This window comes from Adiantum capillus-veneris, chromosome 28 (genome assembly GCF_014529385.1).
Source record: "Adiantum capillus-veneris isolate H3 chromosome 28, ASM1452938v2, whole genome shotgun sequence".
In the NCBI taxonomy this organism is placed as follows: domain Eukaryota; kingdom Viridiplantae; phylum Streptophyta; class Polypodiopsida; order Polypodiales; family Pteridaceae; genus Adiantum; species Adiantum capillus-veneris.
The window spans coordinates 26,794,743-26,819,276 of record NC_140958.1 but is presented as its reverse complement, the minus strand read 5'-3'; the positions used below and the strand labels follow the sequence as shown (position 1 = coordinate 26,819,276).

At 43.6% G+C, this 24,534-nt stretch overlaps 1 protein-coding gene across 2 annotated transcripts; it reads right to left on the bottom strand.

Annotated features, from left to right (window-relative positions):
- Positions 1 to 2,701: 2,701 nt before the first annotated feature.
- Positions 2,702 to 24,162, bottom strand: LOC147420203 (putative calcium-transporting ATPase 11, plasma membrane-type). 2 transcript variants are annotated; one of them, XM_086504772.1, is made up of 8 exons: positions 23,846 to 24,162; positions 7,636 to 7,699; positions 5,591 to 7,470; positions 4,469 to 4,624; positions 4,171 to 4,342; positions 3,423 to 3,721; positions 3,203 to 3,349; positions 2,702 to 3,093 (listed from the first exon to the last, which is right to left on the bottom strand). In XM_086504772.1, exons 1-8 carry the CDS (start codon positions 23,972 to 23,974, stop codon positions 3,007 to 3,009), a joined length of 2,934 nt encoding a protein of 977 aa, XP_086360898.1. In that variant the 5' UTR covers positions 23,975 to 24,162; the 3' UTR covers positions 2,702 to 3,006. The 2 variants fall into 2 exon arrangements, with proteins under 2 accessions (XP_086360898.1, XP_086360897.1); XM_086504771.1 differs by having other exon boundaries at positions 2,702 to 3,349; positions 23,846 to 24,161.
- Positions 24,163 to 24,534: the final 372 nt, after the last annotated feature.

Below are 24,534 nucleotides of genomic sequence, written 5' to 3'. Positions count from 1 at the left end.
GATTGCAGGATATGCCCAACAAGATCAAGGCCAGGAAGTGCTTCGCTGTTTTTATCGGATGCAAAGTGAGGGCTTCTCTCCGGATGCGGTCACCTATGCTTGTGTTTTGAAGGCATGTGGCATTATGCAAAACGCTATCATGGGCAAGCAGAGTCATGATGAGATTGTTAGGCAAGGGCTGTTACTAAAAGATGTCGTGCTTGGCAAGGCTTTGCTTGACATGTATGCCAAGTGTGGTGTACTTTTGAAAGCACAACAAGTTCTTGACCAGCTTTCTGTCCGGAATGAAGTCTCTTAATTGCATTGATTATAGTATATGCCCGACAGGGGCAGGGCCAGGAAGTTAAGGGTGTTTTCAACGAATGCGGAGGGAGGGTTTCTCCCCAAATGTAGTTTCTTGGGCTGCACTTATAGGAGGATATGCCCAGCAAGGGTGGGCCAACATGGTAGACTTTCACACGGGCTCCATCGTTTTGTCGATGCACCTAGGACGGCGATACGCACAAGGAGAAGGGCCGAAGCGTGGACTCTTGGCTATTTTTACAAGCTTGCAGGGAGATGCAGGGCTCTCTATAGCTTTCTAAAGCCAAGGCAAGTATGCAGCCTCTGGGATGTCGTCTCTTGCAACGGGTTAAGTGCAGGAGATGCCCAACATCATTGATGCAAGGAAGTCCATTGGCGATAGACATTCAATCGCGCGGTGAGTAAACATTATCATTTTCTGATTTTTGACACTGAGAATGCAATTAATGAACACACTAAAAATTGCACGCTGCCGTGGGAAAGGCACGTTCTCTCGTATTATAAAAATTGGGGAGGACTATGCAAACTCCCCCATTTGATGCAATTAGTGAACACACTAAAAATTGCATGCTGCCGTGGGAAAGGCACGTTCTCTCGTATTATAAAAATTGGGGAGGACTGTGCAAGCTCCATCGTTTTGTCGATGCACCTAGGACGGCGATACGCACAGGGAGAAGGGCCGAAGCGTGGACTCTTGGCTATTTTTACAAGCTTGCAAGGAGATGCAAGGCTCTCTATAGCTTTCTAAAGCCAAGGCAAGAATGCAGCCTCTGGGATGTCGTCTCTTGCAACGGGTTAAGTGCAGGAGATGCCCAACATCATTGATGCAAGGAAGTCCATTGGCGATAGACATTCAATCGCGCGGTGAGTAAACATTATCATTTTCTGATTTTTGACACTGAGAATACAATTAATGAACACACTAAAAATTGCACGCTGCCGTGGGAAAGGCACGTTCTCTCGTATTATAAAAATGGGAGAGGATTGTGCAAACTCCCCCATGCAAGGAGACTTGCATGTTTTCTTTTTTTTTTTTAATAAAAATGGAATAACAAACAATTAATAACATTGACATCTTCTATGATCATGAACATTGAGGTTGACAAAACTCTCAACACTCCTTGTGGTTTTTGGCGAGGTACCCCTCTGAAGCACTACAATCGGTAACCAATTTATGCGGAAGTACACCACTAAACCACGACGATCGGTATCCCAAACACTCTCAAGTTAAAAAATCTAACACTCTTTCATGAAATCTCTCTCTTCTCTCTCTCTTTCTCTCTCTCTCTCTCACTTTCCAATATTTTGTTCGATCTCAATTTGATGGAACATAGCTAACGAAGCACTCTAGTTATTGTTTTTGTTCCTTGTCCTTATTTGAGGAGGACACAAACATTTGCAATTTAATTTGTCTCATCTCCACGCACATGTATCTATGCCAATAGACCAACAACAAGCACATTGTGACAAGTCGTATGACAAGGCCACCTAAGTACTATGCCCTCTCTTCATGAAATAGACAATAGCAAAATATCTTTATACTTGTCATAGGTATGCATGGGTAGCCTTTAAGAACTCAAATTGAAATCAAATTGAAAACTACTAGGGGATTGCCTTTGCCAAATTTAGCACTTATTATACAGAAGATTACCCAACAAAACTTGCCTATTGAAATCAAAGATGACGGAAACATCCTTGTTAATTAAAGTAGCACTGTTTACATGGAGAGATACCTACAACTTGAAATTACAACTCACAAACGTCTCCATGTCGTGGAACATCCTAGCCGGGTAAGGTAGGCCAAACCATCATGTAGACTTAGGGAACACCCCCTAAAGGCCACACAAGCTATCAAGGGGGTTTGAGCCCAAGACCGTGGACACAAGAAGCTCTTGCTCTATCAACTGAGCTAGCATTCATTGACATGGTAGTGGCTTTTTTTTGTGCATGCAAAAGGGGGGGGGGGGGGGGGGGGGGGGGGCAGACGAGAGTTTTAACGTTGTAGGAAACTATCCCTTTACATCCACTAGTTTTACAGGATTGCACTCACCCCACACCAGCATTGAAGCCCCTCACATTTGCTAGGCCAACTCCTCTTGACTTGTACCCTTTAAATCTCCCTAATACATCCTATATGACTATATAAAAAGCTGAAACATATCATTTATACCCTTCTAGAGCGATGACCATAGCGTGGTTCATTAAAAGCAAGAGAAACTTTAAAATTAAGCTTAACAGCAAGCTTGAGTCATATATTACATAATGCCTCAAACAATAGCGTTATTTCTTTATCAGATAGACATAAATGACCAGATGGTTAATCTGTTCTAAAGAATCTGCCACAGACTTAACACCAAACAGAGCCTGCAAGTTTGGTGACTGTTATGGAAGCCAAACACAAAGGCAAGTATTCATCCGTTTCGTATTATTATCGACAAGCAAAGCCGCCAAAAAAAGGGTCTGCTTAATGCTTTCTTGCAAAAAGCAGACATGAAATCTCACACAAAATCTGCACTCGCAAGCCACAGCAATTTGTGGATGTACAAGGCCATTCCACAAAGGCATTTACGATTATAACACGCAACGGCAGTCCACAATTGACTATGGAAGCCATGGAAAACTTCTGTTTCTCTCTCTTCTTAAGTCAAGAGAAGTACAAAGGAATAAACGACAAAAGCCTCAATGGACAGGTCACCCTGCATCTCAGCAATGGGACTTACTGCGGGTCAGTTGAAGGAAGTGCTCTATACTCATCGTTCTCTCCTCTACCTTTTCCCCATGGTAGAAACTCTGTTATTGGCTTTGAAGGAACAGGTATCAGCTTTACCAGAAACCCTACAAATATGCTGCCAAATCCTAACAAAACACTTATCCCCCAATGCAGAGGGCTGAGCGGTACCGTGTCCGCAAAATTCCCAAGAAACTCGACGATGATGACTTGAAAGGCAACTGTGAATAGGAGGACAGAAACAAAGACTTTGTTTGTGCAAATACTGGAGAACACATTCAGCTTTTCCATATCTCGCGAGTTGATCTCGTTGAAAACCTGTTGTATTATGGCCAAAACAAACAGATCTAAGAGGCAAAAGCATGTAAGTAACAAAAACCATTAGACCCACCTGTAGGAAAACAAAGCTGTTGAAGATCATTGTATTCAAGATGCTATCTGCATCCTCACCACGCAGACGTAGCAACTGTTCTCCAAGAAATTGAAGGACCCACAAAACAATCAACTGGTAAATAGCCTGTCCAATGATATTCCTCCACATGACATTGGTTATGAAGCTCCCTTTTCGACCCACTGGTGGTCTTTCCATCAATGCCTCGTAAGGAGGCTCTGTTGCTAATGCCAATGCTCCCAAAGTGTCCATAATAAGATTGACCCATAGCAGCTGGACTGCAGTTAGAGGAGCTTCACCTGCCAAAAATAACAGTTACTTGGCTAGCTGAATCCAAAAAAGGCCTTCATATTCTGTCTGTTGCGACATCATAGCAAAAGCAACGATAGACTTATTTGGTCCTACAAATGAAGGGGTTCAGTGCAAGACTTTCTATCAAAGAAAAACACTTCAAAGGCCCTCATTCTTCCGCAGCAACATTATGACAAGGAAGCCTGCTTAACCTGTGAGTTATGTTGCATTATTGGTAGTTCTCTCAAGGGAAAGCAATCCTTTACTCGTTCGAGCAACGAAGTAAAAGTACCATACAAACAGCACAATCGTTGGAAATCGCTACTCAAAAATCTTGTAAAGCTTAGTGTTTTTGTAGTGCTTATCAATGTTAAAAACTGCTATTTGTGGCTGAAAATCGCCTACTTAGTTAAACAGTAATCACAAAAAAAAGGAAAATGATGCTGCAATAGGTTACCTGTAACACATGCTGACACAAAATTTATGGTCAAGGCCACAAGGTTTACAGTGAGCTGGAATTGCACAAACTTTTGGATGTTAATATACACAGATCGACCCCACATAGCCACATTGACAATTGTTGTGAAATTATCATCCAGAACAATGACATCTGCACTTGACTTTGCAACCTGCACTCACACATTTAAATGGTTCAGGCATGTTGAAAATGTTTCGCTGCATCCTCATAAGAAAGGTAGGTGCAATATCTCGATGAGAATGTCAAGAATTGCAACATATGCCTAATCAATATTTACCTCTGTTCCAGCAATACCCATGGCTAGTCCAATGTCTGCTTCATGCAAAGCAGGAGCATCGTTTGTGCCATCACCAGTAACAGCCACAACCTCATTCTCACTTTTTAAATACTCTACAAGCTTCAGTTTATCTAATGGTGACGACCTTGCTATCACCTGTAAGCAAAACACTAGAAGTTAAAATGGAGGAAATAAATATATATACTTTCTACTGGGAAGGACCTTTCTACAATGCTGTCAACAAAGTTATACCAAGATGAATCCAGGACACTTCACCCCTAACGGAAAGGGCTTAGACCTTTTTAGGGCCATTTTTGGACATTTTTGACGCCTGACAAACATTTTTTGTGGGAAAAACCCAAACGGACTTTGATTTCCTTCAAGTCTTATAGGTTTGATCCTTGATACTCAAATTGCATGACCACATACAAAAATTCCATTTTTGACAACTTCTAAGTTGGTCCGTGCATCACTGCATATCAAGCGCTGCAAAAAGATAGTTACCGCATGTGTTAAACTTCTGGGGTGGGATACCATCAACTCCATCATGCATAGTATTGACTAAATACTACGACATCCCCACTAGCATCGGCAATGCCCAAATGTGGGTGAGCATATCATCAATAAAAAGATCTGCATACCGAGTTTCTGTCATAACTCTAGAGATGTAGGGCAGACTCAGTCATGATGAAGCCTAGCACTAAAAGAAGTATTAAATAGGAAAAATTAGCACAAAAATGATTTGTGGAGATTGAAAGACAAGGATTCAAGATTAGCAAAGAAGATTAGTTAAGTTGCATAAAGAGGCTAGATCTCACAACGAAGCTTGTTTTCTATGATGCTTACCACCGGACTTGTTCTGTTACATCAAGAAGTGTTCTTCTTCTCAAGAAGAGATCCATGATTCCCTTCACTAAATCTTTTATACTAAGAGCTCATGAATGTTTTACATGATACTGGGTCTAATATAAAAAAAGTTTTATACATATTCCATGAATCCCCATAAATTTGAAGCATCCAATCTAATGGCATAAGATTCAATCAAATAAAATTCAAGAAAACTATGTGAAAGGAGGCAGGATAGCAACAGAAGTACAGAGGAAAACTAGGCGTGGAACTTGCCTGTATTTTGTGAACTTTTTCCATCATTTCGGCAGGACTCCAGTTCCTAAAGGAAGGACCTTCTATAGCAATCCCATCCTCCGTAAGAATATTGCATTCTCTAGCAATGGCACTCGCAGTTTCTATATTATCCCCAGTAACCATACGCACTTTTATACCAGCTTTGAAGCAGAGCTGTACAGCTTCCTTTACTCCAGGTCGAACAGGATCCTTGATACCAACAATTCCCATGAAGGTAAGGCCTGCTGTGGGAAGCTCTTCGTCGTCACCTGGTGCATAGTCAAGGTCTATGAAGGCCAAGCACAATGTGCGGAGTGATTCACGGGCAAAGGTTCTGATCACTTCTTCCAACTTTCGTTTCTCTTCGCTGTCAAGAGGAGCTTTTGTCTTACCTTCGTCAATTTTATAACCACACATGCTAAGCACAATTTCAGAAGCACCTTTGCAATAAGACCTAAATTTTCCATTGTCCAACTTGACTAAAGTCAGCATTCGTTTCGTTGCAGAGCTGAAAGGCTCAACTCGTACAATATGATAACGTGACCTTACATTTCTGAAATGTCCACCCAAGGACATCCCAAGCTCCAGGATTGCAGATTCAGTGGGTGACCCATGTACTTCATGGTGGCCATCACGTTCAGAAATTTCACCACTTGTGTTCAAAAATATCCCCTCACAAAAAAGTCCCCTGGATTCGTCTGAAAGCTTTCTAGCTACCTTGTCTGCAGCCTCTACAAACCCAAAACAGCACACTTTCACAACAGTCATATGATTAGTGGTCAATGTCCCTGTTTTATCACTACAAATGCATGTAGCTGAACCCATTGTCTCACATGCTGACAAGTTTCTTACAAGAGCGTTATCCTTCATCATCTGCTTCATGGCATAAGCAAGACTCAAGGTTACAGCCAGTGGAAGCCCCTCTGGCACAGCCACAACGAGGATTGTCACTGAGGTTGCAAAATAATTCACAATTTGAAGTAGATATTCTGATCTCCAATTATCCCATCCTTCATTAAACCGTGCAATGACAAACCTTACCATAAGGACAAGGAAAGTTGTCACCGCAAAGCCCAAACCAATCTTTCCCACTATAGTTGCAACACCATTCAAGCGGACCTGTAAAGGTGTCTCTCTAGAGCCGCCTTCACTTAGCTTTGCCATCAACTTTCCCCATTCTGTTCTCATTCCTACTGCTGTCACTAGCATCCTACCCTCTCCATTTTGAACCATGGTTCCAGACAGAAGAAAAGGCTTCTCTGCACTAGGATGCACTGGCTCACTCTCCCCTGTCAAACTTGACTCATCGATAGTTAAGGAGTTTCCTGAGACATAAATGCCATCTGCAGAAACTTGATCACCAGTTGAGAGGACTATAGTGTCACCCACTACAACCTCATGGTTGAAAATGGTCCTCCTTGTCCCACCGCGAATCACAGAAACTTTCACTTTCTTTTTCTCTTTCTCTAATTCCTGAAACTGTAGGGACTGTCTATAATCGCTTATAGCTGTGACAAACACAACAATCAAAATGCTGGCAAGTATTCCAACACCGTCATACCATCCTGTGCTTATCCCCTCTGATAAGATGCCGACAGCCAAGGAGATCACTGCACATACTACTAATATAATAAGTGTCAGATCATGGAAAGCTTCCCAGACAAAAACCCAGAAACCACGAGGAGGTTTTTCGTCATATTTATTTTCACCAAAGTCCTCTTTTCTCTCTTTGACATCTGCATCAGTGCCGAGGATTCCACTATCCAAATCACCAATATCTAGTTTGCTACTAATACCTTGAAGCCCTCCCAGCTTCTCATATAGCTCATGATTTCCCTGGAGGTATTCCAGAATCTGAGCAGCAACCTTGAACCTCGTTCCTAAAACAGCACAGATATAAGCATTAGTATTTCTGCCAAAAAGGCTTTTCTTTGAATCCACAAGCAGTTCAACAGCACTACGTGGCAATATATGTAATAGTCAAGTAATATAGATGCATAGAATCAAGAGCAAACGTAAGGGATCAAAATCACGAAGGTAAATACCTATAAAGATCAAGGCTGCCTGGGTAACTAGAACAGCAACTTTGAAGTTTCTCCTTTCCTGGGCCTGCAAAATGATACAGCATCAACAAAGCGAAAAGACACAGACCATTAAACCATGGTCTACCAATGTAACTTTCAAAAGATAAGCCAGCTTTCCCCTCCGATCTAGGCAGTTTAGCAAGCGCCCTTTCAAATAGATGATGTTGAGGTGTAAGGTGGATGCAAGGGGCAATTTAAGGCAATGTTCAATGCAAGGCAGTAAGAACGAGAGAGACTGCGCAAACAGCATAAAAAGGTTTATGAAAAGGCCCAAATATGCATGAATAAATTATCTCAGAAATCGAAGGCAATTAAAGTGAAAAAAGCAGGTGGAGACCGGTGCCTGCAGCCCGAGTAACAAGAGTACCTAACAAGAAGATGTGCCAAAAGCAAAAGTTCTTTAAAGAGGGGCACCTCACAGCAAAAGGTAGGAACTTTACCTCTCCTTTCCTTAACATGGCTGCTGATTGTAACTTATACTCTCCCTTGCACGTCTCAAGGGGAATATGTTGAGATCAACTCTTGCTACTTTGATGTTAGGACCTTTGTATGGCTGGTGTTTGTTCTAACTTCTCACCTTTTCTATGCCTAATTGCATTCATGCATACAAAGAATGAGTCATGGATAGAGGGAAAGATGGGAAGTAAGCCGGATACCTGGGATAGGGTCCTACGATGGGATTGAGAGTAGGACAATGTGGTGGTGGGGGTGATGGTGGTGCAACCGGCTTGGACATCCAAGTAGAAATCAACAATATCACACAAACAGAAACTGGAACAAACTGATCACTGAACTGAAAAGAGAGAGGAGTAGAGTGGCTCCGCTCTTGTGCATCACACACCACACCAGATTCAACCTGTTGATTCGACGTGCACTTCCGGGGAATAGTCGGAGTTAGATCAAAAGCCTCAAGATACAACTCTAGTAACCAAGGAGTATCTGCTAAGTCCTCCTCCTCCATCCACTTTGCATCAAGAGTTGGATGGTTCCTCAACTTGATCAAATATCAGCAGACCACTTACCTTTCTGCTAGGACCTATTTTGGAACGAAAACTTACTTCTGGTTGTTGCTCTAGCTCCTAACTGTTGGCACCTCACCCTTGAAATCTCTCAAAAGACTCACATGAAAAGCATTGTGAATCCTATCTAGCAACTTCAATCAAAAGGATACATCGTTTATACTTTCCTAAATCTAGAAAGGCCCATAGTATCCCATACTAAGCTTCGGGAAAAGCCTCTTCTTACCCTTCCTCTTTCATAGGCATGCTTTCTCAAACCAAAATAGCACCCCATCATTCTCCTTCAACTACAAGTTGCGTCGATGCTTGTCTACTACCTTCTTAAGCTGAGACTTCTCCAAAGCCTTCTTCACCTTGGCAAAAGCAATCTCCAGATCCTATGCGCGCTGATTTGCTTAATAAATGTTGTCCTTGGTGCACAAAATAGGTGGAACTTTCCTGACACCCTTGACAATCTCAAATGGCGCTTCCCCGTAGATGATGTGTGAACAATGTTATTGTAAGAAAACTCCACCAATGGCAAATGCTTCTCCCATTGAGTCTTATTGTTAGAAGAATAGGACTTCCACAAATCCAAAACCACTGAGTTGGCTATTTCCGTCTGCACATCGGTCTATGCATGAAACAACAAAGAGACTTTAAGCTTCGTGCCTATATTCTCCCACATTGCTGACCAAAACAAGCAGGTGAATCTGGGGTCTCTAATGATTAGGCATGCCATGTTATCTCAAGATATGTGAGACGAAAGCTTAGCCAAGTGATGGGCCTTCCATGTCTTCTTTACTGGTACCAATGAGCTTGCTTGCTGATTCTGTTGATTATGGTTCAAATACCATCATACCCACTGAGTCCTTGGAAGATCAAAGATAAAATCCATTGCTATATTTTCCCAAGGTCGATCCGATATAGGTAAAGGCTGTAAGAGTCCTACCACTTTGTGCTTGTCACGTGCACATCTAACCCTATCTGCATGTGGACAAGATGTAACTCCTACTTCTAGGCTTTAGGACAGCCTAGGAAGTGTTTGCTTCTAAACCTACAAACGCTGATTTTCAGCCAAGGAGGTCAACTTTCACGCGAGATTTTGCAATTTTATCGCCAAAGGACTCGTCCCCGGACACTTGAGGGCTCCCGGCAAGTCAAATTGACCTAAAACAAGCTGAAATTAGGTCAAAATCAGCAAATTACAGGTTATGACAGCAAAATACAGGTTTTGCAAATCATGTATTAAGGTGTGGGAACATCTTTACTAGATCCCTGCTACCCGAAAACAAAGAAATTGCCAAAAAACAGGTCCCAAAACAGGTGTTTTCAGCTAATTTCAGATTTATGCAGGTTTTTGCAAGTGTATTTTTGATGCATCTACATTGAAAAAAGTGCAAATTGTTGGAATCTATGCACATTTGACAAGTTTTGGCTATGTATGACCATTTGTGGCTCAATTTTGTGCAATTTGATGCTACAAATTGGGGCTTTTGCTCATACATGCTTCTAAAGGCTGTGCATTAGCCTTATGTATGTTCTATGAGGCTAAAAACAACTAAAATTGTTGTTTTTGAGCACAAATTCACTTGCTGAAATTTCCTGCGCATAAATTTCAGAAATTGTTTTTTGTGCCTAAATCGACCCATTTTGCCCCAAATTGCTCCTGTGACCATTTGGAGCTGTAGTGCACACTTCTGTGAGGTTATACTTCGGTTTTTGTGCATTTTGCCCAAAAATTCAGCGTATTAGCCCTCTTATTCGTGCAACTATGGCCTCATCTTCTTCAGATGTGAAGAACCTCTTCGAGATTAGGAGGTTCGATGGAACAGGTTTCGACCTTTGGAAAGACAGGATCCAGGGAATCCTATTTCTTAAGGATTGTGAAGGGGCACTTCAACAAGTAAAGCCACAGAATATGTCAAATGAAGCATGGGTTAGCCTGAACAGGAAGGCAGTTACATACATTAAAATGGCCATGACCAATGAGATAGTCATTGATTTGAAAGGTCTCACAAATGCTTTTGATGTGTGGGAGATGTTAAAGGCGATGTATAAGAATACAACGCCTGTAAACTAAGTGCATTTGATACGAAAACTTGTTGGCATGCAACTAGATGAATCCAAGAGCGCTACACAGCACTTTTCGTTGTTTACAGGTACTTTGTCGCAGTTACAGGATTCAGGTTTGCCTCCTTTTGATGACAAGTTGAAAGCTATCTTCTTGCTTATGACCTTACCTGATTCATGGGAAACATTGGTGGTTTCATTGTCGAATAACCCCAATTTGCTTTGATGGTGTTAGGGATTCTATCTTGAATGAGGAAATCAGGAGGAAAGCAGGTGGAGAGGGAGGCAACTCTGCCAACATGGTTAGAGGCAAGACAGAGAAGAAGAATGTTTATGCACAAAGGAGGAAGTCCATTATGAGGTACTTGAAAGAGACTAAAAACAAATGCCTCTGCTATGGTAAAGGACCATTGGAGTTAAAGGGATTTTGTGACTCTGACATGGCTGGTGATGTGGATACATGGAAATCCACAAGTGACTATGTGTTTACTCTTACAGGAGGTGTTGTTTCATGGTGTTCTAGATTGCAAAAGATCGTTACATTGTCTACTACAGAGGCTGAATATATTTCAGCCATTGAGGCTTCCAAAGAAGCCATTTGGTTAGCACGTCTATGCAGTGAGTTTGGTTTGCCTAACAAAGCACCTATGCTTGGTTGTGATAGCCAGAGTGCCATATGTCTGGCAAAGAATGCCATGTTTCATGCATGCACAAAGCATATTGATGTGCGGTATCACTTCATTCAAGAAGTGCTTGAGGATGGCCTTATTACATTGGTTAAGGTCCATACATCACAAAATCCTGCAGATGCTCTCACTAAGTGCTTACCCAAAGCACAACATCAGCTATGCATACAGATAGTGGGAGTCACGTAGCTTAAAGGCGCCATTTATGCCTTTAAGTGGGAGGTTGTTGAATTAAAGGCCCAAATGACCCCTTTTATGTACATTTTAAAAGGTTACTAACCTTTGGCCAAGTTCACATTGAACTTGGCCACTAACTTAAGATGGTCCTATACTTTAATAAAGGGAATGTGAGCCAATTTGCTCACACACTTATTCCCTCAAGATATCGTGTAGCGCTCTCTCTCTCTCTCTCCTTCTTCGTTCTCTAGCGCCCTTCTTCTGCAGGCCATCGCCACCTCTCCAAGGCACAAGCCCTACACATCTCCGCGTGCTCTATCACTTGCACACACTACTGCGCGCTCATCAGGTTGAAGAAAAGAGGGCAACTATGGATATCAAGCGTGAGCACCCACGCGAAGCTCAATGCATAGCGGCTGAAGAAAAGCGAGAGGCTATGGAGTTAGAGCGAGAGGCGCAACGAGACCAACGCATGAAAGAGTTGATCCCATACGTACTCTCCCCGAAGAGCAAGCTGCTGAAGAGGCCGGCAAGTCATCACATAGCACAGGTAGAGACGACGACTCCAACAATCCAGTCACTGAGAAGTTGACATTCAATAAGTATGATGGTAAGATGGATGCTTGTGTGATTCATTCTTGGTTGCATCAATTTAATGCTTACTTTGCCACTAACAAGAAAGCCAGCAACAGTAAGGTTTTGATTGCTGCCATGTATCTAACGGGTGATGCCATTAATTGGTATCAAGCTTTGCAGGAGGCACAATTGGCTGAGCATCTTGAGCATGTTGCGGATGGCGTACCCCTCTCTTTCAGTTGGGTGGACTTCCAAAACAAGCTCAAGGCTCGTATTATGCCACCGCAGTACCTTGATCGGTTAAGAGAAGATTGACGCGGCCTTAAGAAAAATGGCACTCCTGTTATGTCAATTTCTAACCATATTTTACAAATTGGTATTCAATTGCGTAAATTGGATGCACAATGCAAGGAGGCTTTCCTTTTTGGGTTGGAAGAGTCCATCGAATTCGATGTGCAAGTCTTCAACCCTACGGACTATAACACCGCAGTGGCGATAGCTCTCACACAAGAAATGAAGCACAGCAAAAGTAAGCCCAAGGAGAAAAAGTCATCTCAAAGTACCTCGCAGAACCCTCAGACCCAACAAATTGGTAAGAACAATGGTAAGCATACCGGTATTCTTCTTCTTCTCAGTCTTCCTCTACACTTAAAGCACAGAACTCTTCACCTCTCACAATGATAATAAAGGAAAGGCTAAACCTTAAGATAAACCCCAATTGATACCTGATGAAAAATCTGCTCAAGGAATAGTAGGAGGATGGTTAAGTCTTGAAGGGCGAACCGTTTAGAAGGAAGATGTTTTCAAAGTCACACTAAGGGTCATATGAAAAAAGATTGTCCTAAGAAAGCACCCACAGAACCCACATCTTCTGTCAGTGTCTTGATCGACCCAAGTAGTACACCACAAGTTTCTCATGACCATCTTGATTATCTCTCTTTAAGTGTTATGGTCATGTGATGGTCAGCCTCTTGTGATCTTGTTTGACTATGGTAGTATGCATGATGTGGTTAGTGATTCTCTTGTAAAGAGGGCCGCTTAGAAGTTACTCCAGCGGCTCCTATCAAGGTGTCTGGATTTGCTCTCTGCATGCACTCTTTAATCACGCAGGAATGTCCTAGTGTGTTATCTCTCTTCAGTTGGCATCTTTCCGCCGCAAATTCGTTGTTTCACCTTTCACAGGATGTGATATGATTCTCGGCATTAAGTGGTTTCGTGAGCACGATCCACAAATTAATTGGAAAGAGAACACGCTCATTCTCTCACCGGAAGGTGCCTCTCCCGTGGTGAGCACGGCTTGCATTGTTTACCTCTAATTTCTCATGTGCAGGCTAAGCGTGAGCTACGATGAGGAGCTCAAGCAGCATTCATGTATGCCACTCCAATGACACACGACCTCAAGACTCAAGAACGATATTCAGGTTTGTTTAAGAAGTATGAGCACATCTAACCCTATGTGTACGTGGACAAGCTACTTCATGACAAGGGTTGGGTCCAGTTCAGTTAGATTAGGAAGTGTTCTGGCACTTTTGTGAGTTTGTTTGCAGACCGTGCATGTCCAGGCACTTAGAGTAGATGCATATCCCCATCGTTGCACACAGCATGATCATCAGATTACAGTCATAACCCATTAGGAGCATTTTTACAGTGCACAAACCTATTTTCCCTGTTTTTCACTTATTATTAATAAGTGACTTTGTTGGGAAACTGGGTAGGGCAATTTGACAAGCATGTATATAAGAAACCCTAGTGCTAGCACTTTCTGGCAGAAGCGGCAGTAGGAACAAGAGTTCAACAGGCACCTTCTCAGCAAGACCTTCCCCGGTGGCAAAACCTAACGTTTTCAGCTAACAGCAAGACTAGCGTTTTTCATCAATCCAGCCTTGGCGTTTTTGCATTGCCAATCAGCCCCGGCGGTAGCAGACTCTAGCAATTAGCCTAGCATTTTTGCATCAAGCATCAGTCAGCCCAGCGTTTTTTATTTGCAGATGGCCTCGGCGTTTTGCAGATCCACGGCATCAGATTCAGCCATAGCCTCAGCGTATTCAGTTTTCAGCACATAGACACCGCAGTAGAACCCCCAAACCTCGCAGATCTCACCTTCCCGCAGCAGATCCTCGCCGCACGGTCAGATCCACCGAAGTTTGCAGATTCAGCCCGGAAAACGCAGATTTCAGCATCTGCGTTTTCAACGCGTCGTCGTCGCATCGTCATCGCCGACATAGAGTCAGAATTCGGCAGATAAGGATTTGCAGATTTCAGCCATTAGCGTTTTCAGATTTCAGCCCATCTCGTCGTCGTCGTCGTCCTCATCATCGGCAAGTGCAAAGCATTGTAGAGATTGTGCAATCAATAGTAGACCACTCTCGCCGTAGAGAGTGGGGCTTTCGGAGGAGGGTTTGACAACATTCTGGTGTCGTATTCTTCTCTCTCTATCTCTCAGTCTCAGCACCTTCATTCACAGTGTTTACCCACTTTGTTTGTGATCACTTGCACTCTCTCACTAAAGGAAAGGAAGGCTCTCCCTTCCGTAAGTAAAAGGAACCCTTGAGCACAGTTCGGAGCACTCATCTTGAGCAAAGTTCAACATTTACTTCCGTTGCACCTTACATTGGTATCAGAGCTTTGGCAGTGTTCTGTATCACTCAAGGAAAGAACACAGAAGAATTTTTTTTGCTTGTTGCGGTGGCATGTAATTCAAGTGCAATTTGGCGTGTCGATTCCTAATCGTGTTTGAAGAGTGACTAAAGAAGGGCTTGTCCAGCCTCCCCTTGTTTCTCTTTTCACTCATTGAGAGCGGACCGTGCACTTAGCGGCCGGCCAATCGACATGAGGTGGGAAAAAACAACCTTGGTGTGAGCGCAAAGCCGCCAAGGGGTGCGCCCGCGGGAAAGAGAAGAGCTCGGGTAAGAGAAGATCCTTCTCTAACACAGATTGCAAGCAAAAGAAGAACCTCAAGAACCTCAAGACTCAAGATCCTCAAGAACCTCAAGACTCAAGAATCCAAGAACCCAAGACCCACAAGAACCCGTGAACTTAAGAACCCAAGACTTCAGTGTATGGTCATCACCCGAAGCGGAATGGATACTTCGCATGGAGGTGATGAGCATGGAGGTGGCGACAAAGAATTTTCCCCACCAGGATGTTTTTCTGACCTCCCCCTTCCCCATCTACGCCAAGGATTGCACCAAATCCTATGGAGGCTTTGGTCAAGTCGATGATGGACATGATGATACGACAAAGTAGACAACGAGAAGTGTGGCACGAAGAAAGAATGGCAGCCATAGAGCGTGAGCGCGAGCAAGTGCGCTTGGCGGCCACAGAAAGAAACGCAGAATTGGATCGCGAGCACAAAGAAAGAATAGCCGAAGTGGATCGCGAGCGCAAAGAAAGACGGTTAGAGCGTGAAGCGCAGACAGGCCAACACATGCAAGAGTTGGTCCCACTTTTTTCTAATGTGCAGGCGCAAATTGAAAAGACTCAGGAGAAGGAGACTCTCAGTCTTGTCTTCTCCAAAGCACGACACAAATGATTTGCATGATAATGATAAGCCTGATGAATTGCATGATAATAATAAGCATGATGATTTGCATGATCAAGATGTGATTATTCATGAGCATGATGATTTGCAGGATAATGATGTGATTGTTCACAAGGATGATGGTTTAGTTGATACTTTTTCTAGTGAAGCTAACCTCATTGCAGATTCGATAGATCACGAAGAACCGATCTTGGTTCTCGAGTCGAGGTATTATGTGTGCACATGATTAGTCAGTACGCATTCTTCGAGTGTTTCATTCGTGATGCTTTCCTGTATTTTAGTCACCGTCCTTATGTGATCCCTTTTCATAGGCATGGCATATTGTACGATGAACACAATTCACTCATGAATGAGCACGGATGTATGCAGATTACTCATGAAAAGATGAAATGTTTGCATTCAAGGAATTAACATTCCATGTCTCTTCCTTGGCATGACACAGTATTCGAAATAGCACAAGAAGAATTGAGCATCAAGCATCGGCATTTCCATTTGCCACAGTTGATTGATTTTGATCCGAACGACAAGTTTCGACCCCATTGTTTGCATGTGTTTGATGAACGGTCTGGCACTCCGTCTATATGTTCATCTACATTGCATGCACAGTCTTTAAAGAAGACTAGAATTTTTCCAGTCACTTTACATGGAATGGGTATGTTCATGTTTTTGTGTTGGAAGTGGTGTCACAAGACGGGCACCACGTGCCAATAGAAAAGAACAGACTAAATAGACTTTTAGCACTTCAATAACAACTGAACTGAAAGAGAGAGAGAACACGCGACACGACCGACATCTACAAGTTGACCCCTTCTTCAGGGCTTTAACACGTCAGCAGTTTGTTACATCTCCCCTTCTTGAAAGAGAGTAATCGTCCGCGATTACAGCATATCTGCAAAATAACTCAAGTTAGCTCAAAAATTTCCGAGGGACATTCCGAGGGACAATCATTTTGCTCTTTTTATTAAGGAGCTAGCTTCTCCTTTCTCCTCTTTTGATCAAGGAGTTAGCTTCTCCTTTCGGTTGTTTTGATCAAGGAGTTAGCTTCTCCTTTCATCTAGATTGGAACTCTTGATATTCCAGCGTAGTAAAATTAGCCATCACACCCAGACCGTACTGATCATCCACGGGTGTCTTGATGTACTAAAAAATTACATACCCAGGCAATCTCATCCAATTAGGAATATTCAATAGCTGGCACATCACAATGCAACACAAATGCTTACATATGCATGTTACAAGACATAGAAACATAAAGCCGCCGATGAACACTCCTCCCGCATAACCTAACAAGGTCCGGGCCGGGAGATATTCAACGACTCCCTCATCAGTCCTCCCACATAACCTAAAAAGGTCCGGGCCGGGAGATATAGAGGCCTTTTACAACCAAACGCCCCCCAAACCGCAGCCTGCGTCGTTTGGAGGTGCTGAGAGTAACCACTACTCAGACTCCTTAATACTCCTCCCACATAACCATCCAGGTCCGAGCCGGGAGTCACAACAACAATTATTTTACAAGCATACAACCAAACGCTCCCCAGGCATTGGCCTGCGTCGTTCCGACGTTTAAACAATACCAAAACAGTATTTCTCACTTCTCCACCCAAGAGTAAAATCACCAATCCTTGAAACCAGTATCAAACCAGAGTCAAACAATTCAAATCGGCACCAAAACAGGTTCAAAACAAATACCATCCATTTTAAGCAAATTCCAAACAAGATCACCTAGCAAGTTCAAACAAAACTCAAACTTAAAAAGCAATCTCGACATCAATCGAGCTCGAAAAGTCGACTGACTTTCCATCCTGAAACCTACACCAAAAATTAGGGTTAGGTTCATCCCATAGGGTCGTAGCCGAGCACAGCATGGTCCATCAGCTCTTGGACAAGCAGTGTTTCTTTGGCGGCGATGGTAGTCCCAAGATAGCAATCGCACTGGACCTCCAAGGTCATCTGCTCGTGAAGAGACATCTAGTGAGAGATGTCGAGAAAATTTCAAGTTATAATCTGCTAGGGTTTCCATGGCAAGCATTTCAGGATACCCCACTCTGCCAGAAGTTGCACTCCGAAGGAAGATGTCAGAAACCATATAACTTCGGGCAAAAGTTTTCTTGAAAGCTTGCCAAGTCCTTGGAAGTGTGCAACTTGGTAGCTGTAGACATCAACATCTGCATGGCACTGTCTCTAAGAAAAATAGCAGCTCGAAACAAATCTTGGATCCTTCTCTTGCAAGTGATCTTACTGGCTTATGCCCTGTAAGACATGAGCGGTGAAGACGGGAGCGCGCCCGATGCGCGATGAAGTAAGGGTGGGAGTGGCTAATAAGTCCGGGTTGGAGAGCGAAGATACCTCAAATAAAGCTCTGTCTGCTCTTTTCACCTCAAATAAAGCTCTGTCTGCTCTTTTGTGAGACCGGTATGCTTTCAGAAAAGCACACGCCTGATGCTCTGATACCACTGTCACAAGATGGACACCACGTGCCAATAGAAAAGAACAGACTGAATAGAATTTTAGCACTTTAATAACAACTCAACTGAAAGAGAGAGACGACACGAGACACGGAGTGACGGAATTCCACCCCAGAGAGTATTGGCCCCAAACCTTGGCTCCCCTTTCGGTATTTCTTTATATTGCATCAACACAGTACAAGCCGGTACTTCAGACTCTGCACCTTCTCCAGGAAGCATGCCAGAGAATAAGCCCTAACCTCATATTTAAAGGCCCTAGGACCCAAAAGCAGTTTACAGTAAAAAGCCTTCAAATTTAAAAGCATCTGGTCCAAAAGCAAAGCCAAAAAGCTGTCAACGTAAATCACGGAAATCCGTACAACCTGCCACGTCCTCAGCCAGCGCAAAACGTGGAAAACCGTACGGCATGCCACGTCATCGTGTCAGCGCAATTTTCGAAAATCTACCACGTCATCAGTTTGTGTGTGCGTGTGTGCAGGTCCTACTTTATTTTAATCCTTTGTCACTTGGGGCCCCATCGAACGAGGTCCCCATAAGTTGGTAGGACTTCTTCTTCTATTACTTGTTCTTCTTAGGGTTTAGGCTCCTCGGCCAACATCTGCAAGTTGGCCCCCCTTCTTCAAGGCTTTGACACGTCGACAGTTTGTTACAAGTGGTTTCAGGAATTTTCATCCTCGGAGATTCTTGAAGAAGGTAGACGCATGACTAGACGAAGTTGAAGCACTGAAGGAGCCATAGATGACTTTGTATCGCTTTCGCCGCGGCCCAAAGAAGCAAGCGTTGCAGACCTTTATGAAGTTCAAGTATCGCATGACCCATGCATCAGAGTGGGCCGGCAAAGAGTCCTTTCCAAGATTTCAGGCACTGTTGGTGATCTCCCTCGACGCCATACAATTCGGTACGAGTACCTCACTTTGAAAAGGAGGGGATGTCACGTGCACATCTAACCCTATGTGTACGTGGACAAGCCACTTCATGACAAGGGTTCAGTTCAGTTCAGTTAGATTAGGAAGTGTTCTGACACTTTTGTGAGTCTATTCGCAGACCGTGCATGTCCAGGCACTTAGAGTAGATGCATATCCCCATGGTTGCACACAATATGTTCATCAGATTACAGTCAGAACCCATTAGGAGCATTTTTACAGTGCACAGACCTATTTTCCCTCTTTTATCCATTTTTCACTTATTATTAATAAGTGACTTTGTTGGGAAACGGGGCAGGGCAATTTTGACAAGCATGTATATAAGAAACCCTAGCGCTAGCACTTTCTGGCAGAAGAGGCAGTAGGAACAAGAGTTCAACAGGCACCTTCTCAGCAAGACCTTCCTCGACAGCAAAACCTAGCGTTTTCAGCCAACAGCAAGACTAGCGGTTTTCATCAATCCAGCCTTGGCGTTTTTGCATTGCAGATCAGCCACAGCGATAGCAGACTCCAGCAATTAGCCTAGCGTTTTTGCATCAAGCATCAGTTCAACCCAATGTTTTTGATTTGCAGATCGGCCTCGGCGTTTTGTAGATCCACGACATCAAATTCAGCCATAGCCTCAGTGTTTTTAGTTTTCAACACATAGACACCGCAGTAGAACCCCCAAACCTCGCAGATCTCACCTTCCCGCAGCAGATCCTCGCCGCACGGTCAGATCCACTGAAGTTTGCAGATTCAGCCCGGAAAACGCAGATTTCAACATCTGTGTTTTCAGCGTGTCGTCATCGCATCGTCGTCATCGACATAGAGTCAGAAATCAGCAGATAAAGATTTGCAGATTTCAGCCATTAGCGTTTTCAGATTTCAGCCCGTCTCGTCGTCGTCCTCATCGTCGGCAAGTCCAAAGCATTGTAGAGATTTGTGCGATCAATAGTAGACCACTCTCGCCATAGAGAGTGGGGCCTTCGAAGGAGGGTTTGACAACATTCTGGTGTCTTATTCTTCTCTCTCTATCTCTCAATCTCAGCACCTTCATTCACAGTGTTTACCCACTTTGTTTGTGATCACTTGCACTCTCTCACTAAAGGAACAGAAGGCTCTCCCTTCCGTAAGTAAAAGGAACCCTTGAGCACACTTCGGAGCACTCATCTTGAGCAAAGTTCAACTTTCACTTCCGCTGCACCTTACAATCTTCCACCCCATCTCCCTCCCGAGCACCTGGAGGATATCGCATTGAACTCATGGAAGGAGCACAGCCTGTCAGCAAGGCTCCCTACCGCTTGAACAAGTCTCAAGAAGAAGAACTAGAGCGGCAACTCACCGAATTAGTGGCAAGGGGATTCATACGCCCTAGTGTAAGTCCTTTTGTTGCTCCTATTTTGTTTGTCCGCAAGAAAGAGAGATTTTCTCGTTTGTGTGTAGATCACAGGGCACTCAACAAGATGATAGTCAAGAACAAGTTTTCGATGCCTCGTATTGAGTATATCCTCGATATACTCAATGACACAAAGGTTTTCAGCAGAGTCGATCTCAAGAGTGGATACCATCACGTAAGGGTATTCAAGGGCAACATCTACAAGACCGCCTTCTGCACGGAGCGGGGGCAATGGGAGTATGTTGTGATGCCTTTTGGATTGGCAGGTGCTGTGGATACTTTCAACCGTCTCATGGTAGGTCGTTTTGGTGACATGATCAGCATGTGTGTTTATTTTTCTTGATAACATTCTCATTTTTTCTACATTATGGGAACAACGTGCATGGAATGTAGAGAAGGTGTTAGCCCGTTTAGATAAGTGTTAGTTGTACATTGCAGCTAAGAAGTCGAAATTTTTTCTATCTAGGTTATATCATTTCTACACACGATGCAAGCTGGACCCTGCAAAGGTAGAACAGGTTTGTAAGCACTCTGACCAGAAATCTAGTGTCTTTGCCTTTTTCTCTTTGTGAGTTCTTGCTTTTGTACTTGGCTTCGAACTCCCCAGCTAAACAAAGCATCAAGTCACATGTATAACATTGGTTTTTGGACCTCGTGGGTGTCGAGGCAGCTAACTGAGTTCTAGTACTACCGTCCTTGTCAAGCTTGCCTTTGCCTTTGTCCTCTAGCGAGCTCATACATTTTCTTTTGGCTTCACAATCTCGAGCCAAACAATTTGTTGTTCCTTTAGAACTGTGGTTGAGCATAGGCCGCTAACTAAAAACTGGTCGATCCATTTTCCATAGCCAATAATTGGTGTTGATTCAAAATTGGTCGTCGTAGAAGAAGAAAGGTCCACATGTATGCACTTGGCTCCATGAGCTTGATGGGGAAGCCAAAACGTTCAATGGTCTTGCCCTCCACGCCGTTAAGGGCATTGCACCCCCTCTAAAGACTCCTCAGATACCAAGCACTTCGCTTCACTACCAATTTCCAATGTGGAGTACACCAACTCTGTTGTCAGCATCTTGAGATGCAAGCATCAAGATGCTAGCAAAAAAAACTAATCTTCCACGTTGACTTGCATAGCATACATTAAAGCTTCCACTGCAAGCGTTTCGAAACGTTGCGCCAAGCCTCCTCTCCAAGCTATCGCTACCAAGGTAACGCAGTATCAAGGAGCCCATATCAAGTCCTAGCAATTGCGTATCAAAACGTTGGACCAAGCAATGCAATCAAGAGGACTAGCGTTGCGTCCACCGCTACAATGGCTCTCCCCACCGACTGTGTTCTGAAACGCTGCATCGGCGGTGGAGAAGGCTTGTGAGGCCAAAAGACTTTGCTCCTAGCGTTTTTAGAACGCTACACCGAGATAAGGAAACGCTAGGGCAGCGACACCTCCTTCTTCTCCGCAAACGGGTGCTTGTCCTCCCCCAAGGTCACTGAGCACATAGCTCTGATACCATGTCAAAGACGACGATACGGAAGCGTAGAGACAAAGGGGAGAAAGCACGAGAGAGAGAGAGAGAGAGTCTCTCCTGAACCAACCAACCTTGGCAATAAATAACTGATACAATGTACAATGGAGGTAAGGGGTCACATATATACCCACCTCAATAAATTGCCCTACCCAGACTTTGACAAATAAGTAAAATAATACCTAAAAGCCAAAATAAATAATGGGATCTCTTTGGGCAGTTCACTTGAGATGCCAAAACTCTAACATAAAGGTGGTGATATGAACACAATCCCAAGAAACTACACACGTCATGAAAAATTTGGGGATGGAGCCAACCGCGGATGGCTGCCGCCTTTGCTCGACCCATGCATAAACCTTAGTTGGATATGATGTGACCAAGAAAGTGTGTCTCCTTCATGAAAAATTTCACTTTTCTTCGCGTTGATTACCAACCGATGGTCCTTCAAAGCTAAGAGCACTCGTGCGATGTGGTTCTGTGTATTCAACCTCCAACTTAGAAAAGACAATGATGTCATCAAAAAAGGTTCCCATGAACTACTTGTGTAACCTGAATATGCTATCCATCATGCGGCCAACGGTACCAGGTGCATTAGTGAGGCCGAAGGGTGCCTAAAATTCATGTAAACCAAAGGTAGTCTAAAAGCAGTTTTATCTATATCTGCAGAAGCTTTGCAAGAGCTTTTCTTATATGATGATATGCACTTTTGAGTCGATCATATAAGTAGAGCATGAAGATCCTTGCAATCTGTCATCAACCCTTGGAACAGGTATTGATAATAATCTCGTTGAGTGCCCCGTAATCAATGTACATTCTCCAAGATCCATCCTTCTACAATGTTGGAACTTCAAACCGATACACAACAAGTGCCACAATGTAAATCTTCACAAAAAGGATTTGCAACAAGTTACAACCCCATTGCTCACAATTCGAAGCATGCGCTATGATGCTAAGAACTAACCAAGTCCCAAAATAGACGGAGAAAAGTTGACAATGTAACTTAAGACATTGCTAAGAATGTGCCCTCCCAACAATGTGGCAAATATAAGACAAAGAAAAGTAAGATTGATTTTCGTATGAATCTCATACTCTCTGATGTTCAATCTAATGTTCACTAAAAGATATACTAATACAATGGAAAAGGTTAAAATATTCAAAGGTTATATACAATGCTCAAGAACATGGCGACATGGAGAGGGAGAAAGAGATATGGAGCTTGAGGGCTTGAAGTTTTTTTTTCTTGATTTTCAAGAGTCACTTGCACATGCCTAGAGATGACAAATCAATCAAGAAACGTCCTTGCATTAGCTATCGGCAGTTTTGATTGAAATGGAAAGTGTAGAGTACTCCTTGACAACTCTTGTCAAACGAATTATTCGCCATAAACTTTCCAAAATCTCCCCAACAAGTACTACACACTTAGGTCGAAGCCATTGGTCTTCTCAGGAAGCCTGTGGAAGTGTTCTTGACTTGTTGTAACACATTCTCCTTTGACATCGAGTAGTAACATGTTTTACATTCGTCTACCGAGGCTCTGCCGGTATCAGCTATCCTGAGTCAAAACCTGGCCCCCACAAGAGGACTGACTCATCGAAGGTGATCTTCAAGGAATAATGATGTTTCTATCGGCCCACTATCTGTCAAAATTGAAATTAACCACAATTATCAAGGGAGGTGTGAAGTTTTAGTACCCTGTGTGTGTGTGTGTGTGTGTGTGTGTGTGTGTGTGCGTGCGCGCGCGCAAAGGTAACGAAGTAACAAGAAACTTTCACGTTTTGTTGAACTTCGAAAAAGCCTGCATTTATAAGAAGAACGAAGAACGAGGAAGAGAGTCTACTTCGCGGATCTTCTGCACATTGAGGGTATGTCGGAATCGACGAGCGGCATTGAGGACGAAAACACCCTTGCGCCATCTTTCAAGCGGCTCCAAATTTGTGCCTTTATGAGGAATGTCAAAGCGACCCATCTGCACACACTTCTCTGTGTTTCTCTCGCTCTATCCTCCCTCCCTTCTCCCTCTGTGCGTCTCTGCACCTTTGACAACATCAACAACGTGTGCCCACCTAGCCTATTCTTCGTGGGCGATAGCACCTCCGTAGTGCTCCGTGAGTCCGTGATTCTGGACGCTTTTGTTCTCTCTCTAAAATTACCACCTCACTGTGCCGGACTCGGGCGAGTCTTTTTGTCCTGGTTTGCTTCTGTAATTCAGTGGTTACCCAGGTTCGATACCCAATGGCATCTTTCAAACTATGCCCGCACAATCATGTGGCTAAAAGCATAAGGAAAGGATGGCCTCCCTCGTCACTATATGGCACGGCTCTAGCTCAGAGGGGATCTAGGACCCAATTTTGGGGGGGGGGAGCGAGGCGGCTTTAATCTCAACCGTCGGATCATGCAGTGAACTGGGGGTAAACTAGAGGTGGGTAAACTAGGGGTGAACTAGGGGCGGGTAAATTAGGGTGCCATGCTAACATGGGCAGCGACGCGCGCTAGCGTGGTGGTAGGGCATTCGTGTGGCAACCGAGA